Source organism: Podarcis bocagei (assembly GCF_964188305.1).
Source record: "Podarcis bocagei genome assembly, chromosome: 1".
Lineage (NCBI taxonomy): Eukaryota > Metazoa > Chordata > Lepidosauria > Squamata > Lacertidae > Podarcis > Podarcis bocagei.
The window spans coordinates 119,254,474-119,280,505 of NC_138125.1; the positions used below are offsets into that span (position 1 = coordinate 119,254,474).

Below are 26,032 nucleotides of genomic sequence, written 5' to 3' on the forward strand. Positions count from 1 at the left end.
GCAGAGTGGCCCAATGGTCACAGAAAATCATAAAAATGCAGAAAAAAACCACAAGCTTCCAGATTCTTGCAAACCCCTCCCCAACTGTTCCCCCAGCCACCCAGCACACAGAAATTCAAATCCATAATTTTTTTTAAAAAAACAGCAGAGTGGCCCAATGGTCACAGAAAATCATAAAAATGCAGAAAAAAACACACAAGCTTCCAGATTCTTGCAAACCCCTTCCCAACACCAAGTCCTTGAATTCCAAACACCCCAACCCAAAATCCAAAAACCCCCAAAAAATTTTAAAAGCTTAACCTACCAAATGGCTGCAAAAGAAGTTTTGGAAAAGCTTCAAAAATCACCAAAGTCTTTAAAAACCTCAAAAAAGGCTACTATGTACACTGCGTTCTATGAGTTGCTCCTCGAAGTCAAGTCGCAACTGTATTAACGGTGTTAAGAAAAAGGAAACAAACTTGCAAGACATTTTCGTCTTGCGAAGCAAGCCCATAGGGAAATTTGTCTTGCGAAGCAGCTCAAAAACGGAAAACCCTTTCGTCTAGCGAGTTTTCCGTCTTGCGAGGCATTCGTCTTGCGGGGCACCACTGTATAAGTTCCTCAGCTAAGTTTATTCAACATTTGTCAGTGACAACAGCTCACTCATAGGAAGACAAGAACCAAACTGACTGGACAACACAATAATAAACCCCCGCATGAACTGACCGTTGTCAGTTGACAGTGCATGCGCTTACTTGCCATTAGAACGTTTGTCTACCAATGCTTATACGACTGGTTAGAACGCGCCTTGTAACATAAAATGTGTTAAACCCAATACATAACAGATTGATTGTTAAATCACTCTGCAATCTGTAGCTCTCCTAACAACTCCCAACATCCAGAGGTCTTGAGGGGAAGTCATGGCTGTTTCAAGTGGTATCATTGTTGGCACCTGCCTGTCTCAAGAGACCATAATGGACTGCACCTCTGGGGGTGAAGTCAAACCGCTGCTTTAGCAGCACCAAAGTGACCTTCCTGAGGCACAAGCCTGGGCATTGTGTATAGAGGTCTTGGGCTGCCCAGATGACAATACCCCCCCCTCGGCCTCGATGATGTGCTCCAAAGGAAAGCAAAATGTTCGGCACCAGATTAGCTGCAGGAGTTGCTGAAAAGAGGCGTACAAGGCGTCATTCAACTGTCCTAGGGAGTCCACTCTGGATTTACGCCTTAGCATTTTCTTCTCCCAAAGATATCCCGCAAGGCAGCAGAGGTTTAGAGGTTTCCTTCTCCTACATGGGCTACCTTCCCAAGTTGACAAATCCCATCTGCCCCTGCCTTCTTAACTGTTGGACCTGCTATTGTCTCATCTGCTCAATCCGCTGGAGCATGTCTTCTTTGCATGCAGGGGAAGCCCCTAATTTGCAGGGAGGTTGAGACCCATTGGCTACCCTCACCTGGTTTAGCTGGCCAGCCGAAGCAGTTCCTGGGGTATGGCCACTGTCGCATGCTGACAGCTTCTAGGAGCCACGGGTGAGAGCTGAGTGCACGGTGGGGATCAAAGGTGGACAAGCTACCCCAGAAGGAGCATGACGTGTCCCCCACCAGAGGTCTTATCCTTCTTCTAACCCCCAACATTGCTTTAAATATATGTTATGAATGTGGCCCTGTTGTGAGGCAGTATATCATGAGAGCCAGTGTGGTATAGTGGTTAAGAGTGGTAGACTCGTAATCTGGTGAACTGGGTTCGCATCTCCACTCCTCCACATGCAGCTGCTGGGTGACCTTGGGCTAGTCACACTTCTCTGAAGTCTCTCAGCCCCACTCACCTCACAGAGTGTTTGTTGTGGGGGAGGAAGGGAAAGGAGATTGTTAGCCGCTTTGAGACTCCTTCGGGTAGTGATAAAGCAGAATATCAAATCCAAACTCTTCTTCTTCTATATTTTAATATTCATACAACTGAAACTTATGCTAAATCATTCCTGGCTTGTCTGACCCCAACTGGATCACTTATTCTGTGGGCAGTTGCCGCCCTCATACCATCTGACCCTCATAACTGACTAGAGTTCAGTCTGCAGCATCCTGCCAAACGGCGAGGATAATTTTACCACTCCCTTGATTCTATGAATTTCTGATTGCTATGTGGAAAAATGATCTTCAAAATGCATGGCAGGGTAATACAGGTGGCTGCCTGACAAAGCAGATACATGCAGATTGTGGTAAGTTACCAGTTTGATAAACGGCTGTCTACATTCACCTACACTGATGATAAAGCGAGACCTTTAATCAGTGTTGATGGAAGTCTGCAATTTTTATAAGCTTCACAGTACTTGCAAGCCCATAGGATAAAGCTAAAATCTGTTTAGTTTGGATGGTTTTCATAGGCCAACACCCACTGTTCCATTATGCACTGATCTAAGGTTCTGTGGTCTCCGGTGCACTTATTCATTTGCAGAAAAAAGGTGGGTAAAGCAGTTATATGCAGACAACAGAACAAACAAGATGACACAGAGTTATCCATGTCACTCAAGTATGTAGATAAACTTATGCAGTTATAGGAGCCCAGTATGCAAATACCGTGGTACTTTGGTTCTCAAATGCCTTGGTACTCAAACAACTTGGAACCCAAACACTGCAAACCTGAAAGTAAGTGTTCTGGTTTGTGAACTTTTTTCGAAAGCCAAATGTGCTCCGTTTTGAGTGTTACACTTCTGTTTTGAGTGCCACACTTGAGTGTTATGCTGAGGTCTGCCTGTTTTTGCTATCTATTTTGCGTTCTTGTGGCTTTTTTGTTTTGTTTTTGCAACTGTGTGGAACCCAGTTCAGCTACTGATTGATTGAGTTACTGCAGTACATTGTTTATTGCTTTCATTTTATGGATCAATGGTCTCGTTAGATAGTAAAATTTATGTTAAATTGCTGTTTTAGGGGTTGTTTTTAAAAGTCTGGAACGGATTAATCTATTTTACATTATTTTCTTTGGGAAAGCATGCCTTGGTTTTGGAATGCTTTGGTTTTGGAACGGACTTCCAGAATGGATTAAGCTTGAGAACCAAGGTACCACTGTACTATCTGGATCTGAGTGATTGTTTCACACAATCAAAACTGATGTCATGCCAATTTCCATTCATTGCCTCTTCATACCCAACCGTTTACCCTTTCCTTTTAATCTGAATATACACATATATTGTAAGGAAGTTTTCTGCAAGTTAGGGGAGCTAATCAATAGTTAAGAACGGCAACGCTTCTTCTGTTTCCCAGGATCTTCTCCTATTCAGCCAATTTCCAGAAATCCAAATTTTTGCAAATATTTTTTTGAGGTTTTTTTTTTTATTATGACCCATTGTCAATTACTTCTGGATAAATGTGGATGCAATCATAATGAATACTGTTCTATCTTCAGATGTGCATACCTTTGAGAAATTAGTAAAGTAATTTATCATGAGCAGATATTGTGTCCTACACGCAAATTTCAACTTTGTCCCAAAAGGACTGCAAGTTGCTCATATGATGTTGCTTTTTTTTTTTTGCACCTTGGAGTCTGGTATATTTCTGACACACTAAGACTGGAGATAAGTACACTGCTTTCTTTTCACACACACTTCCACCTCTTCGTTCTGATAATGAATATTGAAGCTATTCTATGGAATCAGGTGATCAGCTGTAAGAATATACAGTATTTGTCTGAAACAAAAGAACAGTTGTGGTCAGTTTACAAACACCAGCAGCTGCAGTTACAACATGGTTACAAAATGACTACAACATGGGGTAGAGCTTTTTTAGCAATGTGTAGTAACAATTGCAGAGAGGGGTAAGAACACTTTTGGGATCTGCATCCACACCAAACTTTAAAACATGGGTAGATAAACTAAGGTCCGGGGGACAGATTCGGCCCAATCTCCTCAATCTGGCCCGCTGACGGTCCGGGAATGTGCGTGTTTTTACATGAGTAGAATGTGTCCTTTTATTTAAAATGCATCTCTGGGTTATTTGTGGGGCACAGGAATCCGTTCATTATTTTTCTTCAAAATATAGTCTGGCCCCGCACAAGGTCTGAGGGACAGTGGACTGGCCCCCTGCTGAAAAAGTTTGCTGACCCCTGCTTTAAAGCATGCCCCCCCCCAATAATTATGGGAACCATAGTTCACTCCCAATAGACCTAAAATTCCCAGCACACTACCATTTCCAATATATATATATTTTTTGGGGGGTGGTGGAATGTTTTTCCAGTGTGTTCTAAAGGTGTGGTGTGTGCTGCTGGTAAACCAATAGTCCAGTGATACTGTAGATGGGGCACTACTAGATCTTATTATTATTTCATAACACTTATATACTGCTTGATTGTAACAGAAAAATCCCTCGAGCGGTTTGCAAAGAAGAATATCATCATGTCAGCGAGCCTTATATGGTGCACTTGCCAAAGAACCAGTCCAGAGCACTTGGGGAATTTCCCCACCATAGTTTCCAACACAACATACTTTGGGGCTGAAATAATGACTTGCCTTACGAAACCGATTACAGTACTTAATATATTTTAGAAGCCCTGTCCGACAAGTGACCCCAGTAATGAGTCACTTTCCATTCCCTGCTGGCTCGGAATAAGTGTTTTGCTTGGAAAGCAGGCATTTCTAGCTAGTCAGCAATAAAAAGCGCCTTCGGAAAACGTGATTTCACTCCTTCCTTCCACCTCCAGCTAGACGCGCGCTCTCAAAACTCCCGCGCAACATCCAGCAGCGCCCCGTCCTCCTCCCACCCAAACTCAACGACCGGCAAAGGGGCGGAGCCTGATTTGGACGGGTGACAATAGCAGCGGCGAGGAACCGACAGGCAGTCGTCTTATTCCCCCCCCCCCCGCGCTCACCTTCGCCCCGCCTTCCTCCCAATCCCGCTTGTTACGTTGGTTCCTTCTGCCCTCCCGCTCAAGAATCAAGCTCGACTCGTCCCTTTTGCCCGCTTCCGAAGGCAGCTTCAGCTTGGCCTCCAGAGCAGGCGCGGGCGCCTTAAACACAAAAACAAAACACGCACAGCGCGCGTTGCGTTCCAAAAGCAGGTGTTTTTATTAGCCCGGCCGCAGCGGCGGAGGCGGGGCGAAAAGCAATGGACCCCTTTTCCCTTTTCCAAGATGGCCGCTCTGCGCCCATTTCCCCTCTCCCCGTAGGACGGTCTCTCTACTACACACCGCCCTTTCCCAAGATGGCCGCGCTGCGTGCGTTGCCAGCGCTCGCACGTCGTTCCTGGATTTGAGGGACGGGGAGGAAGTTGGGGGCGGGGAGGGGGGCAGACGAGGCGGCGACGAGCCCCGTCCACCTCCTCCTCCTCCTCCTCCTCCTCCTCGCGGCAGTGCGGCTTCCAGCGGGGCGGGGAAGGTGCGCGTTCAAAACCGAGGCGCAGAGAAAGAGGTGTGTTCGTGGCGTCTGTAGGAGGAACGAGCCTGGCTGAGGGGAAACTCGGAGGGGGAGAGAGGCAGGGGGAGGTCGTGTGGGAAACTGGTAAAAGTAGTAGCCGAAGGCGGCCTGTGGAGCTCAAGGGGGGGGGGGAGAGTGACGGGGGCAGCGGCTCAGGAAAGAAAAACAAGGGGAGTTGGGTCAGTCAGCTCGTCAGAATTCGGCCCAGTGAACCTGTTAAGGTCCACGTCCTGAGTGAGTGAGTGAGTGAGAAAGATTTGCCAGAGTATAAATACCTTCCCCCCGCCACTGCCTGTCCTGATCATTAATCCTGAATACGTGGGAGCAACGTCAGCCCACCAGCCCTAACCCAGTTTACCTGGGAGCAAGACCCATTGAATTCAATAGGAATAAAATATGGGGGGGAGGGGGGCGGTGCCAGGAACTCTTTGCATGTTTACAGGCGTGGATTTTAACAATTTCGCAGGCCTGGTTTTGAAAATAGATTTTGGGCCAGGGTGAGGCATCCTTGGTGATCACGTTTTAATTTAAACCCCAAAACAGCATGCGGCCTTTGCTACAGTTGCTTGGGGGTGTTTTCCTAATGGGCCACCATAACTACCTGAATTTCTCCCTCCTACCTATGTTTTAAAGGGGGTCATAATCAGGGATCATTTGTGTGTGTGTGTGTGTGTGTGTGTGTGTGTGTGTGTCTACACACACACACACACACACACACACAAATTATATACATATATACACATACTATTTACACACACACACACACACACACACACATTTATACATATACACATATACACACGCACATATACACACACACGTAACTGTGTGTGTGTATATATATGTGTGTGTGTACATACCTCTATATATGTGTGTATATATGGCCTTACATACTTCTGGTAAATTTTAAATGATTTGGCGTGTTTCACAGTTTATTTATCTTGTGTAGATGTGATGCAGCGAGGGGAGGAAAGTTTTGTAAGGAAGGATTCTGGTTGTGGCGAAGTATGCACTACATAGGCACCCCCACCCCCATATCTCATACATTTTATGTGCTCTAGACCCAAATCTGGTTACTTAAGCATGAGGGCAACATTTGATTTTTCTGGTCTTGGGACTGATTCAAAAGGAAGAGCGTATTTTGGATTAGCTGCTGTCAAGTATGAAACATTAGTTAAGGGACCTTAAAAGTGTGTGTCGTTACTGGCTGAAACAAGTCACTGATTTTTATGGGGGTGTTTAGTGGTGGAGGAACCAGGAGAAGTCATTCTGTTTGGGCTTTCTGCCTTGGTTGGTGAGAAAAAAACATTGCCCTATTCTTCCCAGTGAACTGCCTAGGCCCAAAGCAACCCCACCATTTTGCTTCTTTGTCACCCTGTGTTATTTTAAGATAGCATCTTATTAATTTTCAATCTATAATTATAGTATCTGTCATGTCTTTGAGAACAAGTACAGGCATTTGGTGTCCACTCTGGAATTAGACATGTTATAATAGCTTAAATATATCATTTTCTTCTGCTTCTGGCATTGTTCCTTTGGGTTAGTAATTTACCCACTTCAAAGCTTACATGTTTTTTCAGTAATTGCCCAGATGTATTTTTGCTGAAATTGTGGCTTGGCAGTGATTTAAATACTCGAATAATGTTTTCTTCAGCATCCCAAACTATTTCTGACCTCACAAGGAATGTTCCCTGATGATGAAGTAAATGTTGAAAGTGTTGCAACTTGAAGATAAAAATGTAGGCTAGTGGATATGACGGGAAACTATGTGTTAAAACTATCCGCTGCTCCTCAGCTGTATAGTTGCTTTAGTTTACAGCCTCCATGGCTACATTTTGTAAATACATTTTCGGGATAAGCTATGTATGTTTGGGAAGCCCTCGGTTTAGGGTAGCAGCCTTGATGATGATCCATTGATTCCTGAGTCCAGTAACAAGTGTGCAATCATAAATACCATATAAGGTTTAGTGTGTCATAATTCATGCAATGCAATTCTATACATGTTTGTTAAGAAAGAAGCAAGCTCTGTTGGGTTCAGTAGGGCTTAGTTAGAAGTGAGATTATATAGGACTGTAGCCTATCAGGAAGGAAAAATCTCTTCTTTTGTTTGTTTGTTATTTAATTAATTTTATTTATATTCCGCCCTTTCCCCAAACTGGGACTCAAGGCAGCTTACATGGATAAAATAAAAAATCTAAAAATATATAAATGACAATGGTTAAGAAGTTGTTAAAGTATTATAGAATTAAAACTATATACTGTAAAAGCAAATCTATGGACATACAGATAGTAAAAACAGCACAGCCCTTTTAAAATGTGTTTTTGGGGGTTATTGGGTTGTTGTTTTTATTTTTATTATGTATTTTGTGATTTTTTATTTTGATTTTATTCTGTGAACCGTCCTGAGACCTCTGGGTATAGGGCGGTATATAAATTCAACAAATGAATGAATTCTCTTTCCTTAAAAACAGCCAGTTCCCCCAATCCTGTCAGAATTAAGCAGCCTTCATCTGCCAGTGGAAGGACAGCAAAGAGGGAGCCTGTATAGCTTCTTTAAGAAGGAAGTTCTAAAGTTGGGAACAGCCACCTAGAAGGCCTTCTTCTCCCATCTTCCCACCAAATGTGCCTGTGAAAGTGGCGGGAGAAGGCCCTCTACTGAACATCTCAGAGCCTGGGCAGGTCCTTCAGATAGCCTGGGCCTAAGCTGTATTTTTTATATATATATAGAAAAGAACTCTTTTTGTTAGATGGATTATGATGATTTAGTTTAAGTTTATATTTCTGAATAGTACAAATAATTATTATAAAATACCTGTTTTCATTTTTGGGGGGGTAAAGGTTAATGTTTGTGTAACATTAACGCCTCTCCTCATGTCTAAGAAAATAATTACTAGCCTTGAAACATCCATGATTGATATTGTGTTCTTTTCTAGCATATGAATAAGTTTTGGTAGCTTTATCGGAATAAATCTGCATAGACTTGTTTTTAAAATTACCTTAACTTATAAAAGTTAAAAATGTTAATTTCTTGGACACCATCTAGGAAGATTTTCTTTCTTTTCATTCCTGCTGGCAATAAGACCACTGGTTTCTATTGTGGAAACACAAATAATTGCTCTGATCCTATTAGTTAGTGACTGACTGACAGCTCTATTCTATACATGTCTACTCAGAGGTAAGCCCCATTTATTTGGCTTACTCTCAGGTAAGTGTGTTTATGATTACAGCCTTTTGAGTGGCATGTGTAGGCTATTATGATACGATGTGGTGCTTTCTGTCCAGCTTGCAGAGAAACCCCCATGTCAGAAACCCTGTTCCACAATTTGCATTGACAGGTATTCTAGATTCTCTTGGCCATTATGCCAAGAAATTGAAGTACCATTAAAAATACTTTGAGGCAAGTGAATTAATTTGAGTTGTCTTACACCATATTTGCATTAATGGAAGTCTTGAATTTCAATAACATTTCTCTGATACTTGCACAAAGTTCATAATAAAATTAATATTGAAATTCTTGCAAAATATTATTCATTTCTTAGACATCTCATTGTAGATCTGCAGTTACTAATCCTAGTCACCTAACTGATTGGTAACGTGCTTTTAATTTTAAGATTTGCTTATAATTTATGGAGTAGAATTGTATAGTACTTCTCTGGCTATGTGGTATTGTAGGGTGTGGGTTTTCTAATGACTTTAGATTTGCAAAACAGAATATACAATCTGAAGCATAACGTGAAACACATGTATGTTAAGTTAGAATGTGATGGAAAATATGGAAACTATAGGCCGTTTATGTTTTGTCATTTAATTGTGTGGGTGACTAGAATGCTGTTTGAAATATCTTTATACTTCTTGGATTACACTGCTGGTGTATTTTTAATTAAACACAAATGCTTTAATTCTAGCTGTGAATTCCATTACAAGATTGGTTATAAGTTACCAAAACGACCTGTCTTCACAAATATAGAAATGGGTGGAATCATTTCCAGATGGCGGGTAAGTAAATCTTCTCACCTAGAGGTGCACATTTTTGTAATGCAAGAACACTGTCTCAAATGCTGCTTGTAAGTAATTTGCTGTGATGCAGAGCAGAGTACAGAACTTGTTCGGCGTGCCTAGGTCAAGAAATTTGTCTTAGTTTCATCGCACATATGGTACTTTATCAGTGTACTGGCTCCGTCTTAAGGTACTCCTATTTCTGTTTGAATGGTGTGCCTTCAAAACAAAACATGAGACCGAAATTTTGACATTGCAGAATGACTTCTCACAGGTCTCAAAATGTGCCCAAAGTAGCCGTCTTTTCCCCGAACGGTGGCAAGAATGCAAGATAAAGTTACCTGTACTTGGGCTGCAATTGCAAAACATAATCTGCTGTGCTGGGAAAGGATAGGGTAGAACAGGATAGACTTCTCCCTCCACCCAGCCCAAAATAGCTCCATCAGCCTCCAGCCATGGAGTGATGCTGTTGTCACTCCTCTGACGCAGAGCTCCCGGTTGTGCCTGCCAGTTGGGTTCCCACTGACAGTAGCCCATGGAAAGTACCAAAACGAGGTGTTCCAGGGGAGAGGGTGGGGCTGAGCTGGTTTGGGATCTGCTGGACCCTGGGTGTCCCCATTGTCACCACCCAATAGCATCAGGCCTGATTGTTATGCCAGCTTCGAGCGGGCCTAGTGTGGAGCAGGGGTTTATTCCCCCCCCTCCAACTTCCACCCTGGCCAGCTTAGTGGCACTGCTGCTATACTCCTGTCATACCACTGCCTGACAAGAGATAGGATTGCACTCTTTGTAAGTTAAAGTCAGTGGGCTTAAGTATATTTTTTATTTTGTTGGGATTGTATTTAGTTCTATTTGGAGGAGATGCCTTGGGCAGAAGATCTGGAAGAGTATGCCATCAACAGTCAAGCACTAATTATGTAGCTGTTCATTGTCTATAAAAAAAGTATTTGTTGGCATGAAATCTGCTGAGTGTTCGTATGCCAGTTTTGTGACCTCTGAAAAATAGCCTGTGGAGCAGCACGGCCTTTCTGTTAATGAGAAGCCCACCTTTATTTGTTTTGGATCACATTTAACTGTTTTTGGACCATGAACAAAAAATAGTACTTGCTTAGTATTCAGAATATATATTATCAGTCAGCTTTATAAAAACACTGTAAAGTAGGCCATTATCATCACCCTTGTGTTACAGATCAGAGAGAGGGAAGGGGAGCTCTGGCTGCGAGGATAGTAGCTCGCATTAAAGTTGTTAAATCCCAATCCTGCTAAAATTAGTCAAGGTGATGGCCTGTTGAGAGCACCTGAATGAATTCCCTTGGTGTTCACTTGAATTGTCAACAAGATTGCACTGAACCGGCATAGGTAAACCCTTAAATATCATTGGAAAGTAGCCTATTTCTCAGTTCAAGAAAGGAAAGGCTTGCCTCCATCATGAGCTGAGCATGTTCCAGCTTATTGGCCCCACTACCTCTGCTTGGGTCATCAGTGCATACTTCAATAGAAGGTGGAGATCCACGCTGGTTGGCAGTGGCTCTCTAGGATTTTAGACAGGGGACATTGCCAGTCCTACCTGGAAATGCCAGGGATTGAACCTGGGACCTGTTGCATGCAAAGCAGATGCTCTGTCACTGAGCTACGGCCCATAGCATGCGGCTATGTTATGGCTGTTCCTTGTGCCACACACTTTGAGAGCCTCTCTGGGCTATAAGCATTCTTTATAAACAAATAAGTAAGTTTTCTTTGGCACTGAGATTGAAAATGTAATTAAGTGAAAGCTATGTCTACCTTGGTTAAGATACTTGTGGCTTACAGATGCTGCCTTGAGCACTGAAATATATAAATAATATATGACAATTCTTCCTATGCTTGGACATAAGGCAACAGCCTTCTTCTTAGTCCTATAGAGAACATAGTGCTGTTGGTTTGCAGGTGTATTTTGTATATGTGGCGTATGTTTACCTAAGTGAGCAAATTTCCTACTTCACTTACTCTAGAAAAGACTCATTGACTTAAATAAGGAATGAGGCTCCTTCATGCATGAAGGAAAAAGTATTTTTACTAAGGTACCAAGAAGATGTTAACACTGTTGTATGTGAGAATTTGTACATGGATTGATATGTGTGCATATTTGCCATATTTGCTTCCCTCCTCTTCCCTGAAGGAGCTCAACTCTATAGACTCATAACTATACACATAGTTGGTTCTTGTTCTGAACACTGCAGATAATACTGACATACTGTAGGGCATCTGGGAAACTTCAGTTGCTGAGCTGAGATTTGAACCCAAGTCTCCCTAGCCCAGGAGGGACGCGGGTGGCGCTGTGGTTTAAACCACAGAGCCTAGGGCTTACCGATCAGAAGGTCGGCAGTTCGAATCCCCACGACGAGGTGAGCTCCCATTGCTCAGTCCCTGCTCCTGCCAACCTAGTAGTTTGAAAGTGCGTCAAAGTGCAAGTAGATAAATAGGTACTGCTCCGGCAGGAAGGTAAACGGCATTTCCGTGTGCTGCTCTGGTTCGCCAGAAGCAGCTTAGTCATGCTGGCCACATGACCCGGAAGCTGTATGCCGGTTCCCTTGGCCAATAAAGCAAGATGAGCGCCGTGACCCCAGAGTCATTCATGACTGGACCTAACGGTCAGGGGTCCCTTTACCTTTACTCCCTAGCCCAGAGCACTGCCACTCTATAGCGCTGGCTATCACGTTGGAGAAAGAATCTTCAATTACTGCAGTCATTGTGTTTTTGCCCTGTTGATTACACAAGAAATTTATCTTACCAAAAATTACCCTCAGCACTGTTTATTGTAGGAATGTCAAGAAACTTACCACTGAACAGTCATTCTGCCAATGTCCCTTCCTCATTTGTTAGCGTGTTAAGGCATAGGACCCAATCACTTTTGTATGCTTGTGTGCAAGATCATGATGCAGTTTAGCAGAACTTTAAACATTTTCCAAACACTACAAGTTACCTGTTCCTCAATCTAGTTTATTTCCTTTTAACTATCACTGAGAGAGAAGGGGAGACTAGAGTGCATGTGTGTACACAGGTATGCATACCTATAGTTGCCTAGGGTCCATGTTTGTGCATAGATGTCCCTGCCCATGAGATATTTTGCTGTAGAAGCAGGTGAAACTGTTTCCCCTGATTTCCCCCTGTAGATCCCTGTTCCCCTGAAAAGCTGCTTCAGAGGGTCAGAGGAGCGGCCAAGGTAAAGGAGGAGCGGGTGCAAGTCACGCCTCCAGCCCATTCCTCCTGGAGTGTCCATAGTATCTTAGCTCTTTCTGCCAATGCAAATCTGTCTCCAACCATAGTCTCATGTTCTTTGTTTTTTGCTTTTTTGTAGATTAAGATCAGGCAGGTACATTTTATCTTCAAATAGACCATTGTGTTCTTCTCAAGTTAATTTTCACCTTCCTGTCCTGGAGTATTGAGCCAAAAACCACATTTTTATTTTTTTTTGAAAGACCTAAGGACATTCAAACAATTTCAAGGAAGGTTCACCAGGTTCCTTCTTTCAGTTGCTTATTTGCAGCATGGGGGTGTGTTTGCTGAATTTGAATAAGCAGGGATGAGAGAACAAACTTGGAAAAATACATGCGCCATGGTTTTATTATATAAAGGCTATTTTCAAATATGAGAATCAATTAAAAATTTCCCTGTGCTTATTTATTTCCTTTCCCCCTTTCTTCATCTGTTCATACATTTTCAGTTTCACAACTTTCTTCACTTCCTGGTGAACTTTCACATATTCTTAAATGATCTACTGCGTTTGTGCACCACATCTTTGATCCATAAGACCAATGCTGTTCTATGTGTGTATGGTATAGAATGTGCTACTCTTTAAATTCCTCCACTACTCTGTAAATATTGATGATGGTCTTCATATTGTGTTTCTTTCCTCATATAATCTGAGGGAAGGATATTTGATTATTGGAAAAATCATGGAGCTTTTGTTTTAAATGTTTCTCTTAAGTATGTTGTTGTTTGTCACTTGTGGCATATATCATGTTGGCATGATGTGACTGAGGAACTTGGGATGGTAATATTCAAAATGAGGTTTGAAGATATGTAGTGCAGTACTCTGTGTAGTGCTAATCATTTTACTACATATCTGATATTCAGTTGTTGGCTATATGTTTATTATTACTTAGATATTGAGGGCAAATTTTCACAGCTTTTTTTCTTTCCCTTGTAAGCAGACAAAGTCTTCCACAATAGAAGTATTGGAAAAAATAGATAAGGTATGTTTGATCTCTTATTGCTTGCCTTAAGAACTAAATCTAAGATTCTTAACATTCTTTCAAGTGTCAGCAGTTGCCTTTTATGGTTGGAATTGGACACTGTCAATACATTAAGGCTGGTTCTATGAAGGAATGGCAAATAGATCACAAATTTTAATATACTTGATATCAGCTGTACCTTCTCAGATAATTGGTTGTTAGGGGTCTAAAAATCTGTTCAGAAAGATCTGTTTTGGTTGTTGCATTAAACATGCAGTTCATTTTAAACTATGGTTTAATGTGAATGAGCAACAAACTGAGACATGCTGCTGCTTAAGCTATTGTTTAAAAATTAGCTATTGTCTAAAGTGACGTGCAAACTGGGCCGATGTTTACAGCATACATTATGTGGGTGCATATCATTGTAGACACTGACCATGATTCAAATAAGGGGAAAAGAGTGTGTAGGGAAACAGCAAACCAACTGCTGTTTTGGATGCTGTCCCTGCCACCCTTGTTCCAAATGCCAACAATTTAAGACAGGCATAGGCAAATTAGCTAACAGGACCAGTGGTCAGGGATGATGGGAGTTGTAGTCCCAAAACATCTTGAGGGCCAAGTTTGCCTATGCCTGATTTAAGACCATGCCTGCCCACCCACATAGTAATTGTTAGCACAGTCGGTGCTTAGAAGAACAGTCAACTCTCCTTTTAATTTACAAATGCTTACATGATCGTTGGTTACTCCAAGTAACTGGCTATTCACAAGCCTTATATGACAGCCAATGATACTTCCTAGGACTGCAGTTCCATCAAAATCGATGGAAACGGCTTCAAAGTAAAAATGGTTAGGATCAGGATGTTACATGGAGGCAGGGAATATTGGCCATCTGATGTACTGAGTCCACAGCGATTCTGGAAAATAACCTCACATGAAAGCTAAAACTTCACACTTTCCTTGTTTCTATCATTGTCCCGGGCATATTGTGTTATCCAGGACAGGAGATTTTTAAATTCAGCTTAATAGTACTTATTTTAGAAATAGGAAAAAATATAGTGAAAACCTTGGGTTGATAAGGCCAGCATAATTTCATTCATCTTCCTCCCAATCACAGGATTCCCTATGCTTCTCCCTGCTTCCCCATGCACAGTGTGCAGAAGATTGCCCTTGTGCGAGGGCTGTGCATGTGTGTTGCTGCACACCACTCACAGATCACATCATGCCTTAGGTTAAATAAACCAAGGATGTTAAGTATATTCATTGCAGTACCTGGCTTCATTCTTCTGTCTCAAGATAAAATGGCTGGAATGTACAATCTTGGCACATGAGGTTAAATGCTCAGAAGATTTGTTTTTAATTTACAGGATATCCAGGCACTAGAAGAGTTTAGAGAGAAAAACCAGAGGCAGCAGAAGCTATGGGTTGGAAGGTTTATCCTCTATTCATCTGTTCTCTACCTTATTAGCTGTCTAATTATCTATTTGTGGTATCTGCCTGATGAGTGGACAGCAAGGTTCGTCATGACTCTTCCACTGTTTGCATTTCCGCTGATGTAAGTAAAACATGACTTCTTTGCAAGCTCCTTTTTTCTAGCGAGTTTTTCGTTTTGCGAGGCATTTGTCTTGCGGGGCACCACTGTATCTCTACATAAGAAGAGACCTGTGGATCAGACCAAAAGCCTTTCGAGCACAGCATCTTGTCTTCTATGTTGTCTCACCAGATGCCTTTGGGAAGTCCACAAGCAGGATATGAGGGCAATAGCACTCTCCTGTTTGGGTACCCCAGAAACTGGTATGCAGAATTATGTTGCCATTTTCTAAGGTCCTCTATGAATTCGTCTAATCTTCTTTTAAAGCCATCAGAGTTGATGGCTGTCATTGAAATCTAAACTGGTGGGCATATTTCTGAAAGAGCAGATTTCTGAAGTGTAAGGTAATTATTTTGATTTCTGAATAGCTTTTAAGTTAACCCATTTCAAGCGGCAACATCATTGTGCATAAAAGTTAACTGAAACACATAATGAGGGCAGTTTGGAATATTGGACTGATGGACTTCGAGAAGATACAACTGGTGTGGGCAGAAAATATAGGCACTGAGGCAACCCTTTACAGAGTTTTGTCGATTTTGGCTTCCCCACCCTTCCCCCTTCAGACTTCCCCACTTAAATGAAATTAGGTTAAGAGTTGCATCCTGTTTTAGAGAGAAGGGGAAAGGTTACTCTGAGAAACTGGCCTCTACAATTTGCTTCCTCAATGCAGTCTGTTGTTTAAAAATTAATAATTCAGTATTCTAAGTTGTTTGACCACTTTATTTTATATGAGTTATTTTCTTGTTTGTTAGATGCCAGAACCAGGTCATCTTTGTTTGAGGATGCGGCAAATGCAAATCTGTATTGCTATTTGAAAAGTCCAGCATCCATGAACAGCAAGTGATAAGTTAGCAAAATCTACTCAGACTGACCCAGCTGGATAATCTGATCATAGGGACACTCCTTTGGCTTTTTAATGCATAGGAATCTAATGCTTATGTAACACAATTGGTTGCTTTTTGAGCCTCTTGTTACCAGTGAAACTATTTAGTGGGAAATTTATATTTCGAGTGTATCCATATTTTTACTTACCCTGCCTGGTCCAAGCCAAATTTATTTACATTTAATATTAGAGGACCTTTATAATGGTTGCCTCTGGGTATGAAATATTCTCCCCAAGGAAGCTAACCTGGTGCCCTCATAAGTTGTCTTTTCCGCACCAGGTTAAGTTTTTTCTGTTCTCTTAGTAGGCCTTTTAAGAACTTGTTTCTAAGTCCCTATGCTATGCTTGTTAATTTAGTGTGAATTTGAAGCTTGTTTTAGTTTTCTGCTGTATTTGGTGTATTGCTGTGCTGGTTTTGTATTTGTCTGTTATGCTGGTTGTCTCTTGTAGTACGGTTTTATTATTTTCAATTTTTGTAGGTTTCCTTGATAATTTTTTGCAAAGCACCTTATGATGCAATAATTTTGCACACTTTTGTTAGCAATCTGTTTTGACACAGACCTTTCAGAACTTATTGTTAATGGCGGCATATAGGGAGCAAGTGTCCCCTGAACACTTCCATGTTGATAATTAATGCGAAGGGTGTGTTGTCACTGTTCAAGACACTGGTGTCTGCTGTTTGCCAAGTCTTTTGCTGCATCTTTCAGTGCATTTCAGTGTTCAGGTATGTTTGTAGGTATGTGGCCCAGAACTTAAATTTCGACTTGTATGACTTGCAAAAAATGCAGTCCCACTCTTCGTCTGCCCCCAGAATAGTTTAGTTTTTCTCCTCGCAGGAAATGAATGATTGGTAAGCAGTTGCCAACTTGTCTTTGTTTGTGGTCAAGTTGTGGAGCTGCACCGTACATCTGGTGTGATCCCCAGCACTAGTTCTCGATGTTTTTCATCCTTAAGCAAGTAAATTAAGCCTGCCTTTTCCAGTTGGCAGTTGTTCCCTGTTCAGCAACAGTTGTTGCTGTTTTGGCTTACTCTCGAGGGTCTGATTGTATTACTAGTGCTGGCAAAATGAGCTGGCTTCCAGGAATATGTAGTTTGCCTAGCTAGATGCTTGCATTTCAATTCCTGTTTGAAAAGTTGAGAAAATAACAACACAGTTTTACTTCTTTAATTCTAAAACATTGTACAAATTCATTATGCAAGGATTTTCTTGAATAAATTTTTGAAAATAAACCTTCATTTTTGACTCTGCATACTAAAATAGTAATCGAAACATTAATACTTCTCTGATCTGCTGATCTCTTGGAAAAAAGAAATGATTGCTAAAAACATTTATGCTTCTCAACTTACACCTAAATAGTCTTTTACTTGATCATGCATCTTGTTCAAAAGGTGTTTTGCCATTCATAGAATGAAATTGCTTGCAAAACTCTTGATCTAGTGTGACTTTCAAAAATGCCTCATTGTATTGGTCAGCCTGTATTGTGTCAGGGCCAAGTCAAAGGACTGTTTTGGCATGACAAAGTACCGTATTTTTCGCCCCAGTTTTTTTTTTTTGGGGGGGGAAATAAAGGAAAAAAAATATTTCCCCCCCAGGTGCGGGGCTGGGGTGGGGGAAGCCGGAGCTGCTATCCCACAGCTAGCGGAGAGCTGCGCGAAGCCTGAAGCTTGGGGCGTGCTGAGCTCAGCGCACCCCAAGCTTCTGGGTGCAGGCAAGCTCTCTGCTAGCCGTGGGAGAGCTGTATGACTTCGCGCAGCTCTCCCACGGCTAGCGGAGAGCTGTGCGAACCCCGAAGCCTGGGGCGTGCTGAGCTCAGCGCGCCCCAAGCTTCTGGGTGCAGGCAAGCTCTCCGCTAGCTGTGGGAGAGCTGCGCGAAGTCACGCAGCTCTCTCACGGCTAGCGGAGAGCTTCCTGAAGCCTGGAGAGTGAGAGGGGTAGGTGCGCACCGACCCCTCTCGCTCTCCAGGCTTCAGCGAAAGCCTGCATTCGCCTCATAGGACGCACACACATTTCCCCTTCATTTTGGGAGGGGGAAAAGTGCGTCCTATAGGGCGAAAAATACGGTATATTGAGGCTGCTGGTTTTTCCATGATAAAATGGCTGTCGTGGTCAAACTGATAATAGTGTAGGTATGGGCTGAGTTCTACTCATAGTGAAGTTGTTTGCTGCACAATGAACAGAGCTTGCAATTCAGAACAATTCGAGCATAAGGCCTGCTAAGACCCTTTGCCTGTCTTTCACACAGTAGTTTTGTAGTATTTCGGTAAGGGGAGGGGATAAAAGCCAGGAGTTCAAGTGCTTCGGTCTTTGTGCTGTCTAACAACTAGGGAGTTGCTTAAGCAGGTTCACCGCCCCCCACCCCCCCGGACTTAGAAGGTTACAACTGCTGCTCTATTCAGCATTGATCAGGTCTCCTATGGACTACCGTGTTCAGTGTTCAGAGTGGTTTTGACAGTTGGGAAAGGAGATCTATGAATGCAGTAAAGAATTGATATAATGTAAGAGAATAGGTTGTTTGATCCTGATGGTGGGTAAGCAGGACAGGTTAGGGTTTCTGCTGGTTTACCACCCACCTCACTGCCCAGGAATTCTCCTCTCTAAGGATTCTCAGACTCCTGGTTTTGGGGGGACTTCAACATTCATGCCAATGCGGTTGGCTTTGGGATGGCTCAGGACTTTATGACGGCCATGACAACCATGGGGATGTCTCAACATGTCATCGGCCTAACGCATGTGACAGGCCACACTCTGGACCTTGTTTTCACAACTGGGAAGGAACTAGGGTTTTCTGAAAGTGATCTGAAAGTCTAGACAGTATAAATGTCCAAGTTGGGGCATGAGCATGTTTGGATCACTGTTATCATTCACATACTTACTTTGCACTCAAAGGATTCTATTTTGCAATTTAAACGCTCTTTCTTTTAAACACTTTTAAAACAATCTATGTAAGGAACTCATTCTGCTAATGTTAAATGAGGTTTCTGTGAAACAAGCTGATTTGTCCCTAGTTGCTTTTTGAGACTAGCATTAATTGTGAAGTTTTAGATTAAGTTATGTTAAAGTCTGCTGAGGAAGTTAATTCCATCCATAGTGAAGAATGGCACATTCAGTTTCCTTTTGCCTAGATTTTAATAGTGGAAATTCTTTCTTTCCCCACAGAATTTGGTCCATAAGAACACTCCTCATTTTCTTCTTTTCTAAAAGAACAGAAAGAAACAGTAAGTGTATTTTTCCTTATCCACCCCCCACCCCCAGATTGTGTTAGCCTAAGCATGGGACTGTATAGATACAATTACATAACCTATAGTTGTCTCGTGTTAAAATACCTTGTGGATGGTTTTGTAGGTGAGATTTATGAGTGAGTTTCTTTTAAGACTTCAGGAAATCTACTCAACCTTATAGCCAGCTATAAAATGGAAAATGAATATAAAATGTTTTGAAGATGAATGGATTAATTGTTAGGTACTTAAATGCGTCTGAAAGCTGAATAGCAAAGGATATTTAAATACACTTATCTTGCTATATTAATAGAAAGTAATTATGACTAATTTATCTTTTGGTAAATTCACAGTATTTTAGATACTCGTGTATTGTACCCAATATACATCAAAGTATCACTGGAATTAAGGAAGTATGTGTTTGTTCTAAGTTATGAAGCAGCCATTGTGGTCTAATGGTTATTAGAACGTTGGACTGGAGAACTGGAGAAATATATGCTCAGACACTATTTCTGAGTCTAACCTATCTCAGGATTGTTGTGAAGCTAAAATGGTGAGAGGAATGGGAACCAACTTCATTTTGGAAGGAAGTTGAGATGTATAATAATAACAATAGCAACAACGATATGGATTCAATCTGAAGTTGGATGCAGCCTTAGCAGGACTGTCCTAGGTTAACCTACTGAAGACCCTTTTCTTCCCTTGGTTATTAAAGAGTGCCTGGTTTTGTTGTCCTCACTTGCATGACAATTGTGCCCGCAGAAAGGGTCTGGTTTAGAATCCCATGAGCTACTGTTAAACATGATTCAGTTCTCCAAGAACCTGATAAAAGATATTTAATCTTATACTTAGTCTTTGTTGGTCTATGGCTGATAAAATTCTTTTAAAAGGTGAGTTAGAACTCAGGTGGTGGAATTGACTCTCAAAGGCTGTATTGATGTCATGACAGCAATGCAGGTTAAAAAATTAATTGCAGCTTCCTCTCTTTATTTTGCTACTTTTAAGTTCTGCTCATTCATGAATTTTGCCCAAAACGTAGGGTTACCATGGCACCAAAGAACTTGCTGTTGCTTCTGCATGGACAGTTGTGATTGGAGCAGTGACTTTTCATTACAGATGTTGCTTCTTCCTTTCTCATTTAAATGATTTTTTTAAAAAAGGAAAATGGCAGAAGAAATCTTTCCTTAGCTAAGGCAAATCTACCTGGAGGTAATGTGGACTGAGCCCATGGGCTTCCTAGGGAAATGAGAGGAAACCCAGGTTTTAGAGTTATTTCTTATGCAGCCTCTCTCAAGCTAGTGGCTTGTGGCTGAAATCTGTTGTGCTTTTGCCATATTCACAGTCCATTAGGCGTGAGCATTGTTTGCAACATAAGTGACTGTAAAAGTCACTTGTTCACTTCTGTTATGCCTTTCTTCCTTGGATCTTAAAACTGCAACAACCCAGTGAGAGTGATTTTACCCAAGGCCAGTTAGCAAGCTTCACCGTGAAGATGCCAACCTGGTTTTTCCAGTTTCATGCAACATCCAGTTCCTTTGTTGCATTAGCTCTCTCTATTTCCAAACAGTCCAGAACCTTGTTTGAATTATTTATAATAGCCTTTGCCTGCCTGGTACTCTCCAGATGTTTTGGACAGTAAGTCCCATCAGCCACCACCACATGTAGTCCAGAACATTTGGAGGATGCCAAGTTGGCAAAGGCTGGTTTATAACAAACCTGTTACATTTCACAGTTTGATGCCCTTCGCAAGACGTTTCTCTGTTCATTACTGCATCTTGACACGTTCCTTTCTGCTTAAACCCTTAAAAGCCTACTGCTCCACAAACTCTGTAGGTGTGCTAGGCCCCTTACAGCCCTCACTAGAGGGCTTGCAACAGATCTGTTTTACTACTACTTTGATAGTGGCTTCCCACATTGAGTCTATTGAGTTTGAAAATGGAATAGTGTTAACTTAATGAAAAATCCCACATGCATTTCCATCCCCACCCCCAAAAAGGTTTAGCAAAGTGTTAAAACTGCATTTTTATAGTGTTTCTTTTCTTATATCTCAGTAGAATGGCTTTCCAACTAGCAATAACTTGTTTAGGCAAAAAGAGATTTTATTAATTGTGAATTTCTGATAATGCACACTAATTCTGGGGGTGACATTTAACAGTTTATATTGAGAAGCTTATTTTTATTTTCGTATTTTATTTACGAAATTTATATACTGCCTTCCATCAAATGATCATGGCTGTGTGCAGTATAAAAACACAAAAGTATATAACATAATAACAGACAAAACAACACAACACACACACCCTAGTCTAAAAGGCCATAGATTAATTTGCTAAAGGCCTGTGAGAAGAGGAATGTTTTTGCCTGGTAGCTAAAGCTATGTAGTGAAGGCACCAGGTGAGTCTACCTGGGAAGAGCATTCCATGAATGGGAAGCCGCCACAGAAAAGGCCCATTCTCATGTTGACACTCTCTGGACATCTCATGGAGGAAGAAGGGCCTTGGATGATGATTTCAGGGTCTGGGTCAGTTCATATGGAGAGAGGTGGTTCTTGAGGTATTGCAGTCCTGAGCCATTTAAGATTTTATAGATCAAAACCAACACTTTGAATTGGGCTTGGAAACTAGTTGACAGCCAGTGCATTCGGGCCAGGATTGGTGTTATATGCTCAACATCCTGCCCTGGTGAGCAGCCTTGCCACTGAATTCTGCACCAACTGAAATTTCCACACCATCTTCAGAGGTAGCCCCATGTTTAATATGTATAACTCATTGCAAAACTCTTACTTAACCTTCAGCCAAATTCACATCTTTATTAAGTGGCATGCCTTCATCCACAGCTTCACATCAATATTTTTGCCTTTTTTTATTGAAGTTCTTATGATGGGTCAAAACAATTTTAGTTCTAATAGCAGCTTGATTGATAAAGTGTTACATAAAAAGGGTTCATAATTCACCACATTCAGTTGCAGTAAAAATGGTAAACTGCTTGTGAATGATGATGCATCTTAAAAAACTCTTCCATTAATTAACCAAGAGACAGGGGGTTTGCTAATGTTATACTCGAATGCTGGCCAACATATTGTATTCAAATTCAGAGTACCAGTGTTTTTATTTATTGCATATGCATGCATATTTGACATGTCACCTTGGTATTAAATATTGATTTAAATCTTCTTCTTTAGATGAAGCTTTAGAAGTTCTAAAAGCCGAGAAGAAAAAAATAGTAAGTGTATATATTCATAAAGACGGCTTGGCAAAATCTTACCTGTAATATCTCGTCAAATAAACTGTATAAGTTAACAGGATTCGATTGGGCTGAATGGATGAAATCCAATTTTGTGTGAGTGCCTCCTCCCCCCTCACAATGAGATTTCCTTCAGATCTCCAGAGCAGATTTGGGGGGCATGGAGGCTGGAAGGGGTAGGATAAGAAGTGGTTGGGTTCTGCTCTGCGAACAGAAGTCAAGTCCCAGATACCCTACCCACCCCCTTTGCTGGGTGTGCAATAGTTGGGCTCAAAATATGGCAGATAGCCACTTTCTGTTTTGCAGTGTTTATCATGCAGTTTTACAGATACCTGTTTTTTAAAGGTAAAATAATATGAACATGGCTAGGACTGTATTGTGCAGGTCCTGAACTGAATACTAACAAAGTAAAAATGCTTTGTGTTCAATCAGAAACTTTGCTTTTTGCTACACCACTTTTTTGATGTAGAAAAGGAGAAAAATAACAGTAGCGGAATTAATTCACACACCCACACAAAGCTGTATGTAGAATTAAAACTAAGAATACAAGCTAGCCAGCAACCCTATGTCTTGGGTCCTCTTAAAAATGGATCCAGGTAAAGATTGTCACAGTGGCTTCAAGTTATGCAGCAATCACCTCTTTTATTATTCAGTCATATATGCAGTTTTAAAATCACTACATCTCACCAGCTACCCACTCCTCGGAAAACTTTTCAGTCTATGAACAACAATGGAAGGGCACCCTGAACTTCAGGTCAGGTACCAGCAAACCTGTAGATTTTAGTCAAATCTTTTCGGTTGAACTGTTTGGTCATCTCAGTCATATCCCTAAGCCATATCCAACATTTTAACCTGTTAACAAATGTTGCTCTTTTAGTGTATATCAGGGTTAAGTCAACATGCCCTCCAAATGTTGTTTGGCTCCCAACAACGTTAGCCTTAGCTATCATGGGCAACGATCCAGGATGATGGGAGTTGTAGACTAGCAACATCTCGAGGCACCATGTTGGCGGCTCTTGCTTCAAACTATTGGAGGAAGCAAATTAGTTGGAGTTTGCAATTCATTCTACTGGAGGTTTGTGTTAAGAGACTGGAGAGTAGGGCGTGGCCAAGCACTTCTCGCTCCCAGTCCATTAATCTTTGTAAGTCTTGGACACCATTAATAAGCTGTTCCAATAGCAGATTTTTTTTTTTATGTATTTGCAGAGAATTTCTAGAGCACTTAATAATAGAAAAAATCCTAAACAGTGCATGGATACTTTGACTGTATTTTTATTTGGTTGATCATTCACAGACTTATTAATTCTTACTAGTAGTAGGTGGAATGCATGTAGGCTGTTGGATGCCAGAATTAATGTTTAATCAGGGACTTTAAAATAAGTTTTGATCTTGATTTGCATAGGCCTTTCTGCAAATCTGATGCTGCTTAAAGATAATATGCCCCTAGGTAGATCAGGGCAGAAATATGAAAACGTATTAGTAAATGTGAGGTGGTGCTGTCAGCTTCAGGAAGGAATGCCTGGAGAACACATATTTGCACATCTGCTCACTTGTTAGAGCTAAATATGTACATATTTGTTAAGGGCACACCACTTAATCTTAGAGACTGTAGTTTTTAAGGGTGCTGAATGTTAGGAGACCCTTATTTCTCTCAGAGAGCTACAATTTTCAGAGTTGTTCAACAGTCGTTCATTTTTCCCAGGAAGTCTGGGCATTGCAGCTCTCCGATGGGAATAAGAGTCTCAACCACTCTCAGCACCCTTAACAAACTACAGTGGTACCTCGGGTTACATACACTTCAGGTTACAGTCGCTTCAGGTTACAGACTCCGCTAACCCAGAAATATTACCTCGGGTTAAGAACTTTGCTTCAGGATGAGAACAGAAATTGTGCTCCGGCGGCCCGGCGGCGGCAGGAGGCCCCATTAGCTAAAGTGGTGCTTCAGGTTAAGAACAGTTTCAGGTTAAGAACGGACCTACGGAACGAATTAAGTACTTAACCAGAGGTACCACTGTATATGCAAGGTTGGGAACACCCTGAACCCAGAGAGATTGGTTGGAGGAGTTCAAGGCCTTGTCAGAGATACAATTCTCCACATGATGGCTCCCAAATGGGAGCAGGGTGGCTGAGTGCCACTGTTGGTGCATTCCAGTAGCTGTTGGAATACAACTCCCATCATTCCTTTCCATTGACTATGCTGGCTGGGGCTGATGGGCATCTGAGTCCTAAACAGCCAGGTTGGGCAAGGCTGTTGTAACAGAACCTTTCGTGGCGTGTCCCTGAGAAATAAATTTCGTGGGAACACACAAAACCCCGCTGGGTCAGCTTCTTCAGGTGAGATGCTTCCATGGCACATGTCAAATTGATTGAGGGAATCTTAATGGAATGAGATGGGTAGGTAAAATACAGGCTTTCCTTACAGTTGTGACTTCTGATTGTGTGGCCTTTAAAAGGGATTAGAAAAAAGCAGCTAGGTTAGTCTTCGATAAAGGGTTTTGAAAGGGCAAAAATGTTTTGTGGAAATGTTCTCCGTAACTTATAAGAATAAGAACCTATGTAAAAAGGTCAAGGGAAATACGGTTTGTGAGCCAATGAATTTTCTATGACCTTTCTTATGTAAGTTTAGCTTTCAAGTAGCACTTGCGTCTTCCACATGCTAGTTAGTTACTTGTGCCAAATATTTTCCTCTGCCAATAAATATTATACAACTTTTGCCCAGAGATTGTTGAGGGCAGCAGCAGGTGGTGTGCCATGAATGTCCATTGCTCATTTTGTGGGGATGGAATTGTGTACACCCTTAGAATTATTTTACTCTGTTGCTCCCCCACAAATCCTTTCTTCAGTACTGTTCAAGCGAATTGTGACAGCCATCTGTTTGGCAACATATATGGTCAAGGCAAGGGCACCGAGCACATTTATTTATTTAACAAAATTTCAAAACAACTAGTTTATTTAAAACAACAACTCTTAAGCAGTTTACAAGTACATGATCAGATGTGGATTTTTAAATGTGTGGATTTCGGGAAATAAAAAATCTACTTAAAGAAGCAATTTAATCTAAATAAGTGCTAAAAAAGGAAAGTGAGTACTCTTCTAACTCCCTCCTTCAGCTTTATGTACTTTTAAAGGGTGAAGAAGGTAACCATTCTCACCACCTCATGACTAAGGGGGACACTGAGTAGGTAGGCTTCATGGATGCCAGGGGAAGACTTCAAATGCTGCCGCATTGGCAGCTGTTACTGTAATGGGTCTCTGGATTTATGTAAGTTGTGTATCATTTAGATAGTGGCTTCATTCTCTGCTCTACTGGCATGACAAAGAAATAGAAGCCCATTCGGGCAATGCACTTCTACACAGGTCCCAAAAGAGCTACATTGGCTCCTAGTACATTTCCAAGCACGAGTAAAAGTTTTGGTACTGACCTTTAAAGTCCTAAACGGCTTCAGCCCTGTATACCTAATGGAACGTCTCCGCTCCCATTGTTCAGCTCTGACACTGAAATCTAGCCCCG

At 41.6% G+C, this 26,032-nt stretch overlaps 1 protein-coding gene across 4 annotated transcripts in view; it reads left to right on the forward strand.

Moving 5' to 3' along the window:
* Positions 1-5,134: 5,134 nt before the first annotated feature.
* The window catches only part of LNPK (lunapark, ER junction formation factor), a 39,967-nt gene continuing 19,069 nt past the window's right edge, over positions 5,135-26,032 (forward strand). The window contains exons 1-7 of one of the 4 annotated variants that reach the window (XM_081181541.1): positions 5,135-5,375; positions 7,036-7,110; positions 9,285-9,377; positions 13,571-13,612; positions 14,956-15,143; positions 19,220-19,278; positions 22,460-22,500. In XM_081181541.1, coding sequence (XP_081037667.1) covers positions 9,351-9,377; positions 13,571-13,612; positions 14,956-15,143; positions 19,220-19,278; positions 22,460-22,500 — 357 coding nt within the window. In that variant the 5' untranslated portion in view covers positions 5,135-5,375; positions 7,036-7,110; positions 9,285-9,350. Of the gene's footprint in view, positions 5,376-7,035; positions 7,111-9,284; positions 9,378-13,567; positions 13,613-14,955; positions 15,144-19,219; positions 19,279-22,459; positions 22,501-26,032 lie in introns of all 4 variants that reach the window. The other 3 variants (XM_081181539.1, XM_081181540.1, XM_081181538.1) reach the window with 3 other exon arrangements.